The 15,372-nt window shown below is 38.3% G+C and overlaps 3 protein-coding genes across 3 annotated transcripts; 2 read left to right on the top strand and 1 right to left on the bottom strand.

The window, feature by feature from the left end:
- Positions 1-271: 271 nt before the first annotated feature.
- Positions 272-3,222, bottom strand: LOC117632911 (transcription factor RF2b-like). The gene is made up of 4 exons (XM_034366544.1): positions 2,321-3,222; positions 1,534-1,666; positions 1,181-1,265; positions 272-1,045 (listed from the first exon to the last, which is right to left on the bottom strand). Exons 1-4 carry the CDS (start codon positions 3,058-3,060, stop codon positions 675-677), a joined length of 1,329 nt encoding a protein of 442 aa, XP_034222435.1. The 5' UTR covers positions 3,061-3,222; the 3' UTR covers positions 272-674.
- A 2,552-nt stretch (positions 3,223-5,774) lies between these two features.
- Positions 5,775-7,524, top strand: LOC117632931 (taxane 10-beta-hydroxylase-like). Its single transcript, XM_034366571.1, has 4 exons — positions 5,775-6,079; positions 6,242-6,810; positions 6,913-7,106; positions 7,244-7,524. Exons 1-4 carry the CDS (start codon positions 5,775-5,777, stop codon positions 7,451-7,453), a joined length of 1,278 nt encoding a protein of 425 aa, XP_034222462.1. The 3' UTR covers positions 7,454-7,524.
- Positions 7,525-9,326: 1,802 nt separating this feature from the next.
- LOC117632655 (taxadiene 5-alpha hydroxylase-like) lies at positions 9,327-11,200 on the top strand. The gene is made up of 4 exons (XM_034366199.1): positions 9,327-9,694; positions 9,775-10,343; positions 10,433-10,626; positions 10,895-11,200. Exons 1-4 carry the CDS (start codon positions 9,327-9,329, stop codon positions 11,198-11,200), a joined length of 1,437 nt encoding a protein of 478 aa, XP_034222090.1.
- Positions 11,201-15,372: the final 4,172 nt, after the last annotated feature.

Genomic DNA, 15,372 nt, shown 5'->3' with positions numbered 1-15,372 from the left:
ATCGTTAGTCTGCATACGTAAGCGACCGACCGTAGTACAACTCACAAATGAAAGGAAATTTTGAGAAACCATCAGATAATCACCTGATTACAGGCGTGATTAATGCACTTCCTTTTCCTATATTCATACATTCACCTCACATGGTCAAAAGCAAAAGACAAAACTAGTCTCATGCGTTTAGGCCTAACATTATACCACATTGCCCAATCCGAAGAGGCTCTTGGAAAATAAAAACTAGATTCAACCTAAAGAGTTAATTGAGAACTGAAAACGGACAACAAGGGCATTTGTATTTCATGAGATAGAACAATCACAGTAGTGCACAAAGTTTACAAGGTATTAAACAAAACAAGATACAAAGGAAAGAGAATGCTGCTGTCCCGATAGCATTCCCTATATGCCCATGGGAATCACATTCCATTCCCAGATTTTCTAGCACCCACCCATAAAACCAAAAATTCAAATATTGAACAGACTGATGAAAAGGGTGCTTCCCCTTTTTGGGGAACACAGCCCTAAGAATAAACAATTAAGAATGAATCCTCGACACAAATTTAATAAATAATAAAATAAATATAGGGTAGCCTCTCTAAATGATCGGATGTCAATCTATGAACAATCTACCAGATACCGTGCCATGGACAGGTCAGAAGATCAGCAGCCAGCTTGTTGTGTCAAAAAGTGGTACTACTTCCACTTGCAGAAAGCGAGGGGCCTTCCGACTTCACGAGAGGTGCTCCTTTGGTACCGATGTCAAGCCCCTGTAACTGACCAACAGGTCCGTTCTGCATAATATCTGAAAAAGTATGAGAATTTGATTGATGCAGATGATGGGTTGGCATATTAGACTGGGAATGATTGAATTGTGGCATCTGCATGTTCTGGTGACCAGCAGGTCCGGGTTGTTGTTGAAGTGGAAAATAAGCTGATGGATGGTTGTATGGCATCTGGTGCATTCCCAAATTGAATGATTCAGAAGGACTCATCATCTCCCCTGTGGCAATCTTGAGCCTCTCGACCTCCTTCTTCAGTGCTTCATTTAGTGCTGCATGACAAATTTCAAGCAAAATCAGTATCTGTTGGATAAAATGGAACATGGACCATTCTCTTTAGATGTAATTAAGATACAATATATTATGCAAGTATCAAGTATGATACAAGTTGGCATTTTGTTGCTTACCATCACGCAACTGAGCTTGTTGCTCCATAGCTTGTAACCGAAGCTTAAGCTCTGTGTTTTCAGTACTCAGACCTGTTGTATCTCTCTATACAAGACAACAAATAAAAAAAAGTCATAATCCTTCAACAAATTCACAGACATTTGTGTGTATATATGCGTGCACTTCACACGTGCACAAAAACACTCTTAACAACCCGACAATGTTGTTACATGTAGGATACTGGTAACGTTGGATGACCATAAATGGCCCAAGTGAGATATATCATGTTCTAATTTAGTGCAGTGATGTCAAAACAGGTTGTGCACATGTTAAGTACAGTTAAAGAAAGCTGCTAAAATACACCAACACAAACCTGGAATAATGTGAGTTGGGCAGAGAGAGTGGTGGCTTCTGTTTGAAGGGTCTGAACTTTGCGTTCAAGTTCTTGTATATAGCGAGCCTTCCTTTCTTTTGAGCGAGCAGCAGACTGCCTATTTGCCAGTATCCTATATATGACAATTAAAATGTGAGACGGAGCTCCCGAAAATCACTAAAGAGGAAAGAACTAAAAGAACTTCATAGGCATACAAATCTTGCCATCATACATGCAAAAAGCATATAACATGATTGAAGAGGAAAACTATGATGCATAAGAACGAACCTCAAAGTAGGAAAATGGTGGAATTTCAGTTCAACAGATCCACATATTTCCGGATTGATGCAATTATTATTCTCCAAAAGTCCAAATACAACCTTCATGCAGTTGGATTCTACTAAACACTCGATCTCAATTCATCTCTACCCAAAGCAATTAGTTGAAAACCCAGAAACAACCAATCTCTACAAGTGAATACTAGCAAAGGCAACGCCTAGAAAAATAGCGGGTTTGTGTTGTGGTAGCATCAATCACTCCTAGTGTTTTAGTGTTTATTAATAACAGCATAAATACTTTCTAATTGTAACAGACTCGATCAGGGGGTCACGTAAAGTAGACGTTTTACAATTTCTCAAATTCAATTTCATGCCAAATTCAGCATTATACGTTTGTGATTTCCTTAGACCCAAAATCCAAATAATATTCATTTTCACGTCCAGCGTTTTCTCGGCAACCAGACACAGGAAAATGAAGCAACCCAGGAAAAAAGATAAATTTTGCACACCTTTTGGCGCGTTTGGGATCAAGGTTCCAGAGCTCAGCGAGCTTATCAGGAGGCATGGCCTTCTTGGCCTCCATGACCTCCCCAAACACACCGGTTGACGTGGACGACCCATCCACGGAGCAGCTATGCCTGTGCCTCGACGACCTCTTCTCTTCTCCCTCACCACCACCATCATTTACATTGGGCTCACCAGACCCATCATCAGGCCCACCATTGGGCCCATTATTACCACCGCCGCTCTGATCCGAGCAATTGCACCCACCGAGCTTGTCGAGGTCAATGTAGGTGGAGAAGAGGTCCTCCTCCGATCCCATCTCATCGAGACTCGCCGTAGACGATCCGCCCTTGGACTGATCCGGCGCGGACAGATCCATCATGTCCTGAGGCAACCGGAAGCTCACCTCCGAGTGGGCCCTCCTGTGGCTATTGTGATGGTGGGGTCCAGCTTCCGCTGCTGCTGCTGCTGCTGCGCCAGCTTCTTCTCGGATGAAAGGTCGAGGGGCGTTGGAATTGCCCAGCATTGTCAAAGTCAATGATGTGAGCGAGGAAGAAGACGATGACGTGGCAGCTACTCCAGAAGCATTGGCATTGTTGGAAATGCCAATGCTTCTGGGGAGAGGGATTGGATTGGATTTGGGGTTGGGATTGTTGGAGCTGGCGTTGTTGATGGAGATGAATTTAGGGTTAGGGTTGGATTGATGTTGTTGTGGATCTTGCATTGGTCTGGTTTCTGTGGACATTGTGGGTTTGTGTGTCCCTCCCTCCCATGTGTTTCGCTCCCTTTCTGTCACGAGGAATTATTCACTCTCTTTCTCTCTGTTTCTTTTGTTTTCTTCCAATTTTACCTCGCTTGCAAGAAACATATAGTAAATATGTATTCTCAATCTCAATCATTTTGTATTACTTTAATTCAACATCATACAAATCTTGCATATCATTCATAATGTTATTTCCAATTTTAGATGGCATAACATTTGTCCGACATAATTAAAATGTCTAATTTGAAAAAAAATAAAATGTTGAAATTTCTTAAATCTTTCTTTACCTCTTGACTTTTGAGAAAAGGTGAAAATGTAGACCCTTTTGTTCCTTCCAACCACGGTGAGGTGACTAGTAGGTGAGTAATTGAAACCTACTACTTAAATAGATTCACAAACTTGTTTTGTGGAGGACACTTGCAAGTGTTAGTAAAGATTACATCTATTATTACATATGTGGGTTCACAATAGTGAATTCACTCTGCCCCCACACCACACTTGCATTATCAAACGAAGATACCAATTGCATAACTTTTTTCATTCTTAGAAGAATCCAAGTAACAATTTCCTCAACGCGTTTAGAAACTAGACTCTCATCAACTTGGGTGACTAGGTGACCATGATCGGGAAGCCATCAAATCAAATCAGACCGATCGAGAAACCTTAATTTGAGGAAGAATAATGTTATGCTTATCACATTTTTCATACTACATTGTGTACCACCTCTATAATAGAGGTGGAGCGCATTAATACAATAGAGTCCACATGGTACACAATATGGTATGAAAAATGTGATAAGCCTAACATTTTTATCTGAGGAATGTGTTAATCCAAGCCTCTGCTACTGATCATAGATCTCATATGACCTAAAATTACAGTGGGGTCCAGTAAAGGCGGGACCCTACCCAATAACACTCTAAAACTTGTCCCTGTTCTAGGCAAGTCATTTTACCCATAGTTAGCGGAGCTTGACTAGACAAGGACATGATTGGAATCTGGAAACCAAGGCAATGAAGCCATGGACGTGGAGGGAGGGAGATGGGAGCTTTGACTGGACAACTGTCCATGGACATGGACCATGTGTAATTGTGTATGGGCGGGCCACAGAGGGGTGATACTCAAATTCCTGCTTAATGGCTCCATTGGCTAACAGGGTGGAGTGATATCCAGTGGAACATAATTTCTTTTTCTTTTTTTCATTTGGAGAGAAATTTTTAGTTTTTATTTATATTTATATTTCAAAGTTGGTTTGGAGAGCTTATCTTAAGTTAATACAATAAATATCACTTTATGTTTGTGATATTTACACCAAACTGTGATACCGCATATAGACCACATTGTGTAATAGAGTTGGTATGCAAATGTAGTATGTCTAATATTGCTCTATTTACACAAAGAAAACTATTATTTTGGCCTCCTTTCTAACATGACAATATTCATGAGATATAACAAATTTGTTCTGAACATGCATAATCAATTAGATATTATTAATACTATCTCGTTGCTTGATGATGATTGATGTTTAAAATGGAATCCTCTTATGTTTATCGATCATGCCGTCCAGGGACAGACCTATAGTGGGGTCACTGGGGTCAAACGACCCCATGGAAGCCATGGAAATAGGCTTGGAAGTCCACTTGAGCTGCCTTCCAAGTGCTTGATATTTTGCCTGAGAGGAAGAGGGAGGAAGCTGCGCACGGGAGGAAGAAGAAGCAGCGCAACGCACTTCTGTTTTTTTTAAAACACCCTGGGAAAAACGACGTCGTTTTGACCTAGGAAAATTTTTTAAATAAAAAACCCTTCCGTATCCCTCCTCCATTTTCCCACGTCTGTTTCCTAAGCAGAGAGTCGTAGGTTCGACCCCTACTTGGTGCGTTTTCTTTTTAATCTTTTTAACCTATTATGTTGTTGGAATCAGTCAGTCAACTTTACTTGAAATTTTATCTAAGGATGACCACAACATGGTATCATCACTATTTAACACTTAAGAATTTCTCCACACACCAAAAAAAAAAAAAAAAAACTTGTTTTTTCTTCATTGTAATTAGAACAAAATGCAGTAACCAATAGATTGGAACCAGATGTGCAGGCAAAATATCTGACCCAATAAAATTTTGGCTTGTTTTTCTAACAGTGCTAAAACCAATATTCAAAAAAGTCTAAACAATAAAATTTTGGCTTGAAATTTTACGAATTGAAATTACTCAAAAACATACATAAAAAAATAATAAATCGAAATCATTCACAGTATATTTGTCCAAGAAATGAATGAAATTTGGAAGAGAAAAAATAGATAAGAAAAATAACCCATTCTTAAATTTTCTTTGGAACATTTACACTAAACCTTATGACGTTCGGATCCTGGGTCCGTCACTGATGCCGTCATCCATGATTCGAAAAAAGAAAGAAGAAAATCACCAAGTCTTTTAAAATACAAACAAGTTGTTGAGAAACTATAAGAAGGTTCCCAAATGAAGGAAGAGTGAAGACAACTTCTGTGCTATCGTTTACTTTTTGTTGCTAGATTATAATATTTCCCATTGCTTTCAATCAAGTTTTCTGCTGCCGGCCCTTGTTGAGCATGTATATGTATTGACTTAAGCTTGACACTCTGCATCTTCTGTACAAACATGGCTTTCGATTTCATTCTAGTAATTGCAATCACTTTGATCGTAGCTTTCTTCCTTTCAAAATTTATGTTCAAGGGTCAGACCAAAAATCTGCCAAAAGGGTCTCTCGGATATCCCCTAATAGGAGAGACATTTAGCTTTCTGCGAGCACAGAAACAAGATCGAGGCCCCGAATGGCTGGAAGAGAGAACATCAAAGCATGGACCAGTGTTCAAAACCTCCTTGATGGGTTCCCCAACTGTGGTTGCTGTAGGTCAAGCAGGCAACAAGTTTGTATTGGGCACTGAAGAAGATGTTCTTTCTGCCAAGAAACCAGTCGCCCTAGTAGCCATTGCTGGAAAACAAAATATATTTGAGCTCACAGGGTCAAGGTAATAATCCCCTCTTCAATTTGTACATAAATGTTTTCCTGTCAAACAGTTTAGCACAATATATTGCAAGATGTTTGAATGTGCGGTCTAGATTGACAGTCTAATAGCCCCACATGCTAGATGTCTGGTACGTACCTTCAATTCGGTATATATGTAGTGCAGGTACAGATTGGTAAAGGGAGCAATGGTGAGCTTCTTAAAGCCTGAAAGTCTTCAGAACTATATCAAACAGATGGATGAATTGACCAAGATCATGTTACTAAGAGAAACAGAAAACAAAGACACCATAAAAGCTGTGGTCACCATGAAGAAACTTACATTCAACATAGCATCCAGCATACTTTTTGGCATCAAGGATGAGCACACTAGGGGGGTTTTGTTTGATGATTTTTCTTTAGCCTTCAAAGCAGGTTGGTCTGTTCCTATTAACTTCCCTGGCACTGTTTACTGGAGGGGCCTAAGAGCCAGGTCAAGGATTGTCAGTAGGATTTTGCCAATACTCAAGGAAAGAAGGGAGGAGATTTTAGAGGGGAAACTGAGCCCTGCAAGCAATGTGTTCTCTTGCTTGCTAGCATTAAGAGATGAAAATGAACAGCCAATTTCTGATGATCTGATCTTGGACAATTATGTCACATTGATGATAGCTAGTCACGACACTTCTGCCACACTTATGAGCCTTATGATATGGAAGCTGTCTACAGACTCTGAGATCTACAAGAAAGTTCTAGATGGTATAGTACTAATTGATTATAATATATTGCACTATATAATTATATATCCTTTTTGCTAATGCCACTTAAATTTCTCTCCCACTTAATTTCATTGCTTTGTAGAACAAATGGACATTTTAAGGAAGAGGGAGGAGGGAGCAGAAGATAGGCTAACATGGGCTGAGATACAAAAGATGAAATACACATGGAGAGTTGCACAAGAGTTGATGAGGATCATCCCTCCTGTGTTTGGCAGCTTCAGAAAAGCACTTAAAGACATTGAATATGGTGGCTATGACATTCCCAAAGGATGGCAGGTAACAATCAACATTTCTGATCATCATCCCAAGCACAACATAATTTGCTTCTAAATTTTCTGATGACAATTTGGTTTAAGGTAAGTCGTGAATTCAAATCTCATGGAGAATGTTAACATTTTGAGTCGGTTTCACAGGTGTATTGTGTGTCTCATGGAACACACATGAACAAAGAGATATTTGAGAAGCCCACAGAGTTTGATCCATCAAGATTTGAGAACCCATCAAAGCCAATCCCTCCCTATGCTTATATTCCATTTGGAGGAGGCCTGCACACTTGCATAGGCAATGAGTTTGCAAGAGTGGAAGTACTCACCACCATCCACAACTTGGTGACAATGTTTTAGTGGTCTCAGGTGTTCCCTGATGAAATAATCACCAGGCAACCAATGCCTTATCCATCCATGGGCCTTCCAATCAAGATCAGACTAAGAAAGCTTTAATTAGTCAAAGGCCTGTTATGCTAATGCCATATGTGTTGGATGCTTCCTTTTTTTAATTAATGGGGAGGGAGGTTTCGAACTTGAAAGTATTTTAAACTAAGTGCTAGTTGGAACATGTGTTGGTTGTTAATACTTGTTTTTTCCGCTTGAGTAATCGTTTTCTGTAATCATCATTAACTATAAGTCAAGCAGTCTATATATCTCATGAACTTATATTAAAGCTTTTTTTTTTTTTTTTTAATTTTTGGATGGGTTTGTAGCTCAAATAGTTAAGAGTAGTTATTTTTGCACATGATGTCTTGTGTCTAGTAGCGGATCCAGGATTCTCAGCCCAAGAGATCACAATGTAAAAGTTCCGAAATTTTTTTAGAAGAAAATAACACTAAAAAACAGAAAAATAGTACTTCCATCCAAGCTTCAATCAACAAGTTTTCTTTTGAAAACATTGCATTATAGCTTTATAAATAATTTATTTTTCAATAATTTTAGGCATTTTTGTTAATGTCTGATCTAAAAGAGAATATCATTTTTTTATAAAGAATAAAATTATAATGTATAGAGACGACAATTATCTTTAAAAAAAATTCAAATGAAACAAGCCCAACCCCCCACTTTGAAAAAGAAAAGAAACAAAAACAAAAACAATACCTCCCAATCTTCTTCTTCACAATTGCACTCTTTGCAACATCCACCCTAATCCTCTCTCCCGAGACCTTCTCAACTTTTATTTTTCTTTTTTTATAAACTATATATAAAATAACATGTTTGCTGTTATTGGCATGCCTACATTCCTCGTCCCATTCCCTGCCACTTAAACTTTTGCAACTGCTCACCTGAGACCTCCACAGCCAAATGCCAGCATCCCAAGGGCTCAATTCACCCCTCTTCTCCCTTGGTGCGTCCGCCCTTACCTGTGTTTGAATCACTCTCCTCTAACTTTGAGTGTAACAAAAAAACAAAGTTTTTTAATTTTTTTAATTGAAGACCATATATTTTCTTTTGTATTGGGTTAAGAACTTAGAATCAAGCATTTTTACAAACCTTTCCTAATAAATACCAAAATTGCTAAGCAATTTTATATAAAGAAAAAGACATCTGTTATTTAAAAATAAATAAATAGTAAAATAAAAGAATTATTGTACTACCACATATTGGAGGGTCCTCTTGTATTTGGTTGGTAACAATTTGTTAATAGAACCCATATATGCCTAGGACCACAAACAAAATGCATTTTTAAATTTACATGTCACTATTGGTCCATAATTATATGTTTGTACTACAACCTAATTATTGTCCTTTAATAATTTTTAACAAATTTTTCATTCATTTTTGTGGCTGATCTGAGAACTATACTAGTGATTAAGTAAGAGTATTATAACATATCAGCTGCCACATTACGTAATTAATCAATCAATAATTGTGCGATCACAAAATTTGTTCGATTTAGCATTTATCATTGTCTTCTTGGTGACTACCTAATGAAGCCATTAGGCAATCTATCTTTTTAAAAATAAATTAAAAATAAAATTTTAGTGTGTTTAAGCAATGAAGGGCTTGTGATACATCTAAGGATCATGAAATGAGCTCAGCATTTTGTGGTGTTTTGTTACCATTGTTGTAGATTATTATTCCCATCACCTTCAAATTCGTCATCCTCATCTCCCAAGTTTTGATTTCTTAACATTTTTAAGTTTGTGCCTGCCATGGTTGGTTGAGCATATGTATATATTCATTCAGTTGGCTTTGCTTTGTAACTCTGTATAAACCTTGTACAAAAATGACTTTGATTTTGGTAATTGCAATCACTTTGATCATAGCCTTCTTCCTTTCAAAATTTCTGTTCAAGGGTCATCAGGCCAAAAATCTCCCAGGAGGGTCCCTAGGGTACCCCTTACTAGGAGAGTCCTTGAGCTTTCGCCAAGCACAGAAGCAAAATCGAGGGCCTCAATGGTTCGAAGAAAGAGTATCAAAACATGGGCCAGTTTTCAAAACCTCCTTGATGGGCTCCCCAACTGTTGTTGTTACTGGTCAAGCAGGTAACAAGTTTGTGCTTGGTGCTCGAGATGATGTTCTTGCTACCAAGCAACCACCCACCCTTGCAACCATTGCCGGAAAGGAAAACATATTTGAACTTACTGGGTCGAGGTAATAGGCCCTCTTCAATTTGTTCGGAAATGTTCACTTGTTGGTTCAATATAGTGAGACAGTATATTTATGTAATGCAGGTACAAATTGGTAAAGGGAGCAATGATGAGCTTCTTGAAGCCTGAAAATCTTCAAAACATTGTCAAACATATGGATGAATTGATCAAGACCATATTGCTAAGAGAAACAGAGAACAAACACACCATAAAAGGTGTGGCCACCATGAAGAAACTCACATTTGAAATAGCATCCAGCATCCTTTTTGGCATCAAGAATGAGCACACAACAGAGGCCTTGTCTGATGATTTTTCTTTAGCCTTCAAAGCAATTCCTACTCTTCCTTTCAATATCCCTGGCACAGTATACTGGAGAGGCCTAAGAGCCAGGTCAAGAATTGTTAATCGGATTCTGCCAATTCTCAAGGAAAGAAGGGAGGAGCTCTCAAAGGGGAAGCTAAGCCCTACAAGTGATGTGTTCACTTGCTTGCTAACATTGAGAGATGAAAATCAACACCCAATTTCTGATGATATGATCATAGATAATTATTTCACCTTGATTATTGCTAGTCATGACACCTCAGCCATTCTTCTCAGCCTAATGATATGGAAGCTGTCCAGAGACTCTCAGATCTACAACAAAGTTCTGGACGGTATAATAGTAATTTCAATTATTATTATTTTTTGCTTAGCAGCTTAATTATGCCAAATTATATATCTTCTTTACTTTCATTGGTTGTAGAACAAATGGACATTTTGAGAAAGAGGGAGGAGGGAATAGATGATGGGCTAACATGGGCTGAGATACACAAGATGAAATACACATGGAGAGTTGCACAAGAGCTGATGAGGATCATCCCTCCTGTGTTTGGCAGCTTTAGAACAGCAGTTAAAGACACTCAATATGGAGGCTATGACATTCCCAAAGGATGGCAGGTAACATTTTCTTTTATAATAATCTTTGTGACCATAATACCGTCACGTTGTTATATTATTAATCAACTTGTTATAATATAGATGAGCGACAATTTTACACTTTGAATCTAGATGTCTCTCCTATCAACATTTTAATAAATTCACACGCGTTATAACACAAACTCATTAATTACATCAATAACAGCCTTACGAATCAAACCAAAAATTTTCTCATGAATATCTAATTTACACTTGATGAACTGGGTTTTGCTTATATGGGAATGTGCAGGTGTTTTGGATGGCACATGGAACTCACATGGACAAAGATATATTTGACAAGCCTACAGAGTTTGATCCATCACGTTTTGAGAACCCATCAAAACCAATCCCTCCCTACACTTATCTTCCATTTGGAGGAGGCCTTCACACTTGCATTGGGAATGAGTTTGCCAAGATAGAATTACTCATCACCATCCACAACTTGGTGACAAGGTTTGAATGGTCACAAGTTCACCCTGAGGAAGCAATAACCCGTAAACCAATGCCATATCCCTCCATGGGTCTTCCACTCAAGATCAAACCAAGAAAGCTTTAATTAGTACAAGGCTGTTATGCCACATGCTGTGGTTGTTCATGTTGTTCGTTTTGTGCTTGAATTTCTTGTCCTTCAAATGAAAATCATGGATGGAAACTTTTAATGCATTATAAATTAAGCTTCTCAGCGAGTATGCTATGATTTATTTTGTTGTGATGTTGTAATAAAGTTTGCTATATCTTGTTCGTATCAATTTGTAAATAAGATTTATAATACGTGAACGATGTACAGAATAAGCATGTAAAGTTCTAATGTATATTATGAGTATGTTATGAAATAAGTTTTGATTTCTCAAAGCTGGAGGTCTTATATATGGCCTTTAGGTGAAGTTATATCCCTTAACTATTGAATCAGACTAACCAATTTAATCCAACGACTAACCAATTTATCCAACGATTGGCCATATATATAAAGCTCTCACTATAGAATGACTCCAACCAAATCAGGCATTAGTTGGGTCTACAAATTTTCCCAGCCTGCTGGGTCTAGGGATTTTCCTCAATACCATCAACATCCATGAAATATATATCATTTCTATAAGTTGTTATACAAAACTAAGATCCACAATAAATTAATTAAGCAAAATCCAAGATAAAACATCGGAAAAATTGTTTGGGAAATAAGTTGAGTAACATAAGAAACCCAAAGAGAGAGAGAGAGAGTCTAAAAAGGGAGGTGGTGACGGTGAGTTGGTGAATAAGGAGAATAGGATGAACTATTCATGACAAAAGAATTTGGGCTACTGCTAGTATTATGCGCTGTGTTTGGGGTCCGTGGAGTCACCGGGGCCATGGGACTTCGTGATCTCGGTGACATCATCGTGCTCCCGTTGTTGCCGCCGCTCCTTCTTGGCCCTTTCTCAGCCCATTTCAGCTCAGCTTGCTTCACAATGAGGGGATACCTTGAAAAACATCCAACCTTTCCTGCTCTTTGTATGTACCTATGGGGGACAATAACATACACAAAATTAATATTATTTTTTATAAAATAAACAATGAAATGAAAGATTGGGGTGTCCAAAACCAAAACGTCTTTGTTGTTTGTTGTGTTGTGGAGGTTGTTCTTGTTTTTGGCCGCTATACCAACCAAGGACGGCAAAGCAAATTTATGTTACAATCTTTGGTCGGTCCCCATTAGATAATTTACGTGTAGGGTGACCCTAATTGCCGGCCTTTATTTATTTATTTTATCATTTCTTTGTTCGGTATTTTTTTGGATGGGTAGCTGGTTTGTGATTAGTATAGTTTTTATCAATGGCCATTGCTACTAGTATGTAACAAGTAAATGTTAGGAGGATTGCAAATTTGTTTTCTTCTCATTATAATTGATCACCTGATGTGAAAGTTGATATGTTCAACATTACTTGAACATAATAATTGTTATCGGTGTTCTTGAGTAACATAGTAATATTCGCCACACTAAATAACTTGATTAGCCGACAAATAATCCGTATATTGACAACTAACCATAATAATGTACGTAATTAGCATAATCAGAAAATATAATCATTCAACATTTAGTCATATGATGGGTATATTATTGTTGGCTTGAGTCAAAAAGTCTAACAATTGTATGATATAGGAAAATTAATCGGAGTTTAACTTGATCAGCATACCTTTGACTGAATCGCCTCCCTAAACATTCAACGCATTTTCTACCTTCTGTCATTTCTCCCATCCCTAACATCACACATTGTCTACAATACACTCTTCCACAAACCTGCATGCACACAAAATTAATTACTATCATCTCTCATCCATCTTTTCCACGCATAATAATATTAAATGAAAAATATCAAAATGATCTATTTAGTATTCCCTACCAATTTACAATATTTGATGCATAAATATTGTTGGGATGATATTTGGTATCTGATCACATATTAACAATGTATCAGATATTAGTAGATTTTTTCAAATAATACGTACCAAGCAACGGTGGCGGAAAATATAGATGTAGGTGCTGCAAAGAGAGCAGATATTCGAGTGGGGAATTCCAGGCCTCCTTCGTCCTCCTCTGTCTTGCTGCCGGTTATACACGCCGGAAGCCATGCTTATACCACTCACATCATGATCATAAGCCCCCATGCTAGTCTCCAACCCATGCCTCAATCCGCCGCCGGCATGACATGTCGGGCCAGTTGTACTATTCATATTCATATGATGATTATTCATGGCATGACCATCATGACCATAACCTTGATCATGGCTATGGCCATGACTCCCTCGCGATGCATGGCCATGGTCATGTCCGAGGTCATGATGGCTGTTCATCTGGTGATGATCAAGATGATGATTGACATAACCTCTATATGGACCTGCATGGTCAACATGGTGGTGGCTGTGGTTAATGTTGGATGCCTGCAGGGCTCTGTTGAAGTCAAGGCTTGGGAGTTTGGTCAAAGGAGAGGGGGAGGAGGGTTGTGTGGTATATTTGAGCTCAGAAATGGGATCCAATAATATTGGGTTTGGTTTTTTCTTTTCGGATGATGCGATTCGGTTTAGTTTGAGCTCTGCAAAGTCTTGGAAAGTGAGGTTGACCGACTCATCTGGTATCCCTTGATACATGTCTTCAAGCTCCATTCTTGCCTTTGCCAATGTTGCCTTGTCCCCCATCGCTAGCTACGTGCAAATTTTGAGAAAGATGTTGAAAGAGGGGCAGGAATTAGATGTGTTTTAAGAGGGAATTAATGTTGAAATTAAGGAGGAAGAAAGAGGGTTTATTAATAGGTTGTATTGAGAACAAAAGACGGTAATAAAAAGACAAGTTAAAGGGCCGGTCGTAGACATTGAACATCATTCTTTTCTCCCATATTGAAACAAGGCAGGTCTTAAGGATTGTGATATTCATTAAACAAATGCATTTGCTTATGCACCCCTCAACTCTATCTATCTGACAGATATGTAATTGAGCTAATTAATAAACCTTGAAAGATGGATGGGAAATGCCAATTGGCTTTTCTAGTGCACGAGAAATTTTTCAACCGTGATATGGTCACGTAATATTATCAATTCATTTATGTTATAATACGTGTATTTATTGTATACTATCGTACTAAATTTCTTTTTGTAGTACACGAATTGAAATTTATAAAACAACCAAGTAGAGGAGACATGACTAGCTAATTGGGTACATTACAATATATAATCATACATTGACCCTTGTCGTGTGGTATATTCCTTAATTATAAACAGGAATTAAGTTTGATAATTAATGATCTGGCTTCTCTCCTAATTCATCTTTAAAATCTCAATTTAACAAGTGCAACCTATAAGTTTGCTAATATTGGTGAAAAATTGGAAAAGAATGCCATGTAGAATTACTTGGATATGATCTACTTGGATATGATCAACCCGGCCAAGGATAAAACAAACATTCGGCCGGACAATTTCTTTTATATACTGCCAGACTGCAGGTAATAAAATTGTCTGCTCGTGTCAAAACATGGGTCTAGACTCTTGACTCTTGCTTGGTGATTAGGACCCATAATTGGATGTTATCATAAACCCAGTCACATTAAGGTTTATGGATGAAACAAGGATGGCGATTATTAACTGGATATCTTGGTTTTGTTAGGGTTCAAGGATGGAGCAGCATAAACAAGATGCCATATTTTATTTTTGGCTTATTTAGTGTTTCACCTCTTGAAACGGACGCTCAGTCTCACTTTATCCTCTTAAACTGAAATTTTCTCACTTAACCCGCTGAATCTCAAAAAATTGCTGAAATTTTCACACTTTACCACTTCGATCCATTTTCATTCACAAAACCATTAAGTGTGCTGACGTGGCATGGACATTCTAGTATTTTTAGCTCCTTATCTTTTCTCTCTCCTCTCTCTCCATCTATTCTCTCTTATCTCCCCTCCTGGACCCAACCTCCATTTCACCCCACTCCCCTCCCTCTTCTCTCCTCTCTGCCTCTCTCTTCTCTCCCCTCTCCTCGCCAAACCCAATGCCCACCCCAAACTAACCCTCCACGGAATTACTCAACACACCCAAACCACCATCACTCAAAATTTAAATCATAATAAATAAATAAAACTCCTCAACAGCCACTCCCCATCTTCTTTCTTGGCAAAGATATTGAGAGTGAGAGTCAGAGAGAGACATATATAAGAAAGAAGAGGAGGGAGGGGTTCAGGTGCGATGGAGGTTGGGTTCGGGATGGGA

The sequence above is a fragment of the Prunus dulcis genome, chromosome 6, assembly GCF_902201215.1.
Source record: "Prunus dulcis chromosome 6, ALMONDv2, whole genome shotgun sequence".
Lineage (NCBI taxonomy): Eukaryota > Viridiplantae > Streptophyta > Magnoliopsida > Rosales > Rosaceae > Prunus > Prunus dulcis.
The sequence above is the reverse complement of the archived record's forward strand: the minus strand, read 5'-3'. Positions and strand labels throughout refer to the sequence as shown.

Coding starts and splice junctions, on each gene's coding strand:
- LOC117632655 (XM_034366199.1), top strand. CDS start 9,327: ATGACTTTGATTTTGGTAATTGCAATCACTTTGATCATAGCCTTCTTC. Junction 9,695..9,774: donor TTTGAACTTACTGGGTCGAG/GTAATAGGCCCT, acceptor TATGTAATGCAG/GTACAAATTGGTAAAGGGAG. Junction 10,344..10,432: donor CTACAACAAAGTTCTGGACG/GTATAATAGTAA, acceptor CATTGGTTGTAG/AACAAATGGACATTTTGAGA.
- LOC117632931 (XM_034366571.1), top strand. CDS start 5,775: ATGTTCAAGGGTCAGACCAAAAATCTGCCAAAAGGGTCTCTCGGATAT. Junction 6,811..6,912: donor CTACAAGAAAGTTCTAGATG/GTATAGTACTAA, acceptor ATTGCTTTGTAG/AACAAATGGACATTTTAAGG. Junction 7,107..7,243: donor ACATTCCCAAAGGATGGCAG/GTAACAATCAAC, acceptor TCGGTTTCACAG/GTGTATTGTGTGTCTCATGG.
- LOC117632911 (XM_034366544.1), bottom strand. CDS start 3,060: ATGTCCACAGAAACCAGACCAATGCAAGATCCACAACAACATCAATCC. Junction 1,667..2,320: donor GATCCCAAACGCGCCAAAAG/GTGTGCAAAATT, acceptor TGTCATATATAG/GATACTGGCAAATAGGCAGT. Junction 1,266..1,533: donor CCCAACTCACATTATTCCAG/GTTTGTGTTGGT, acceptor TGTCTTGTATAG/AGAGATACAACAGGTCTGAG.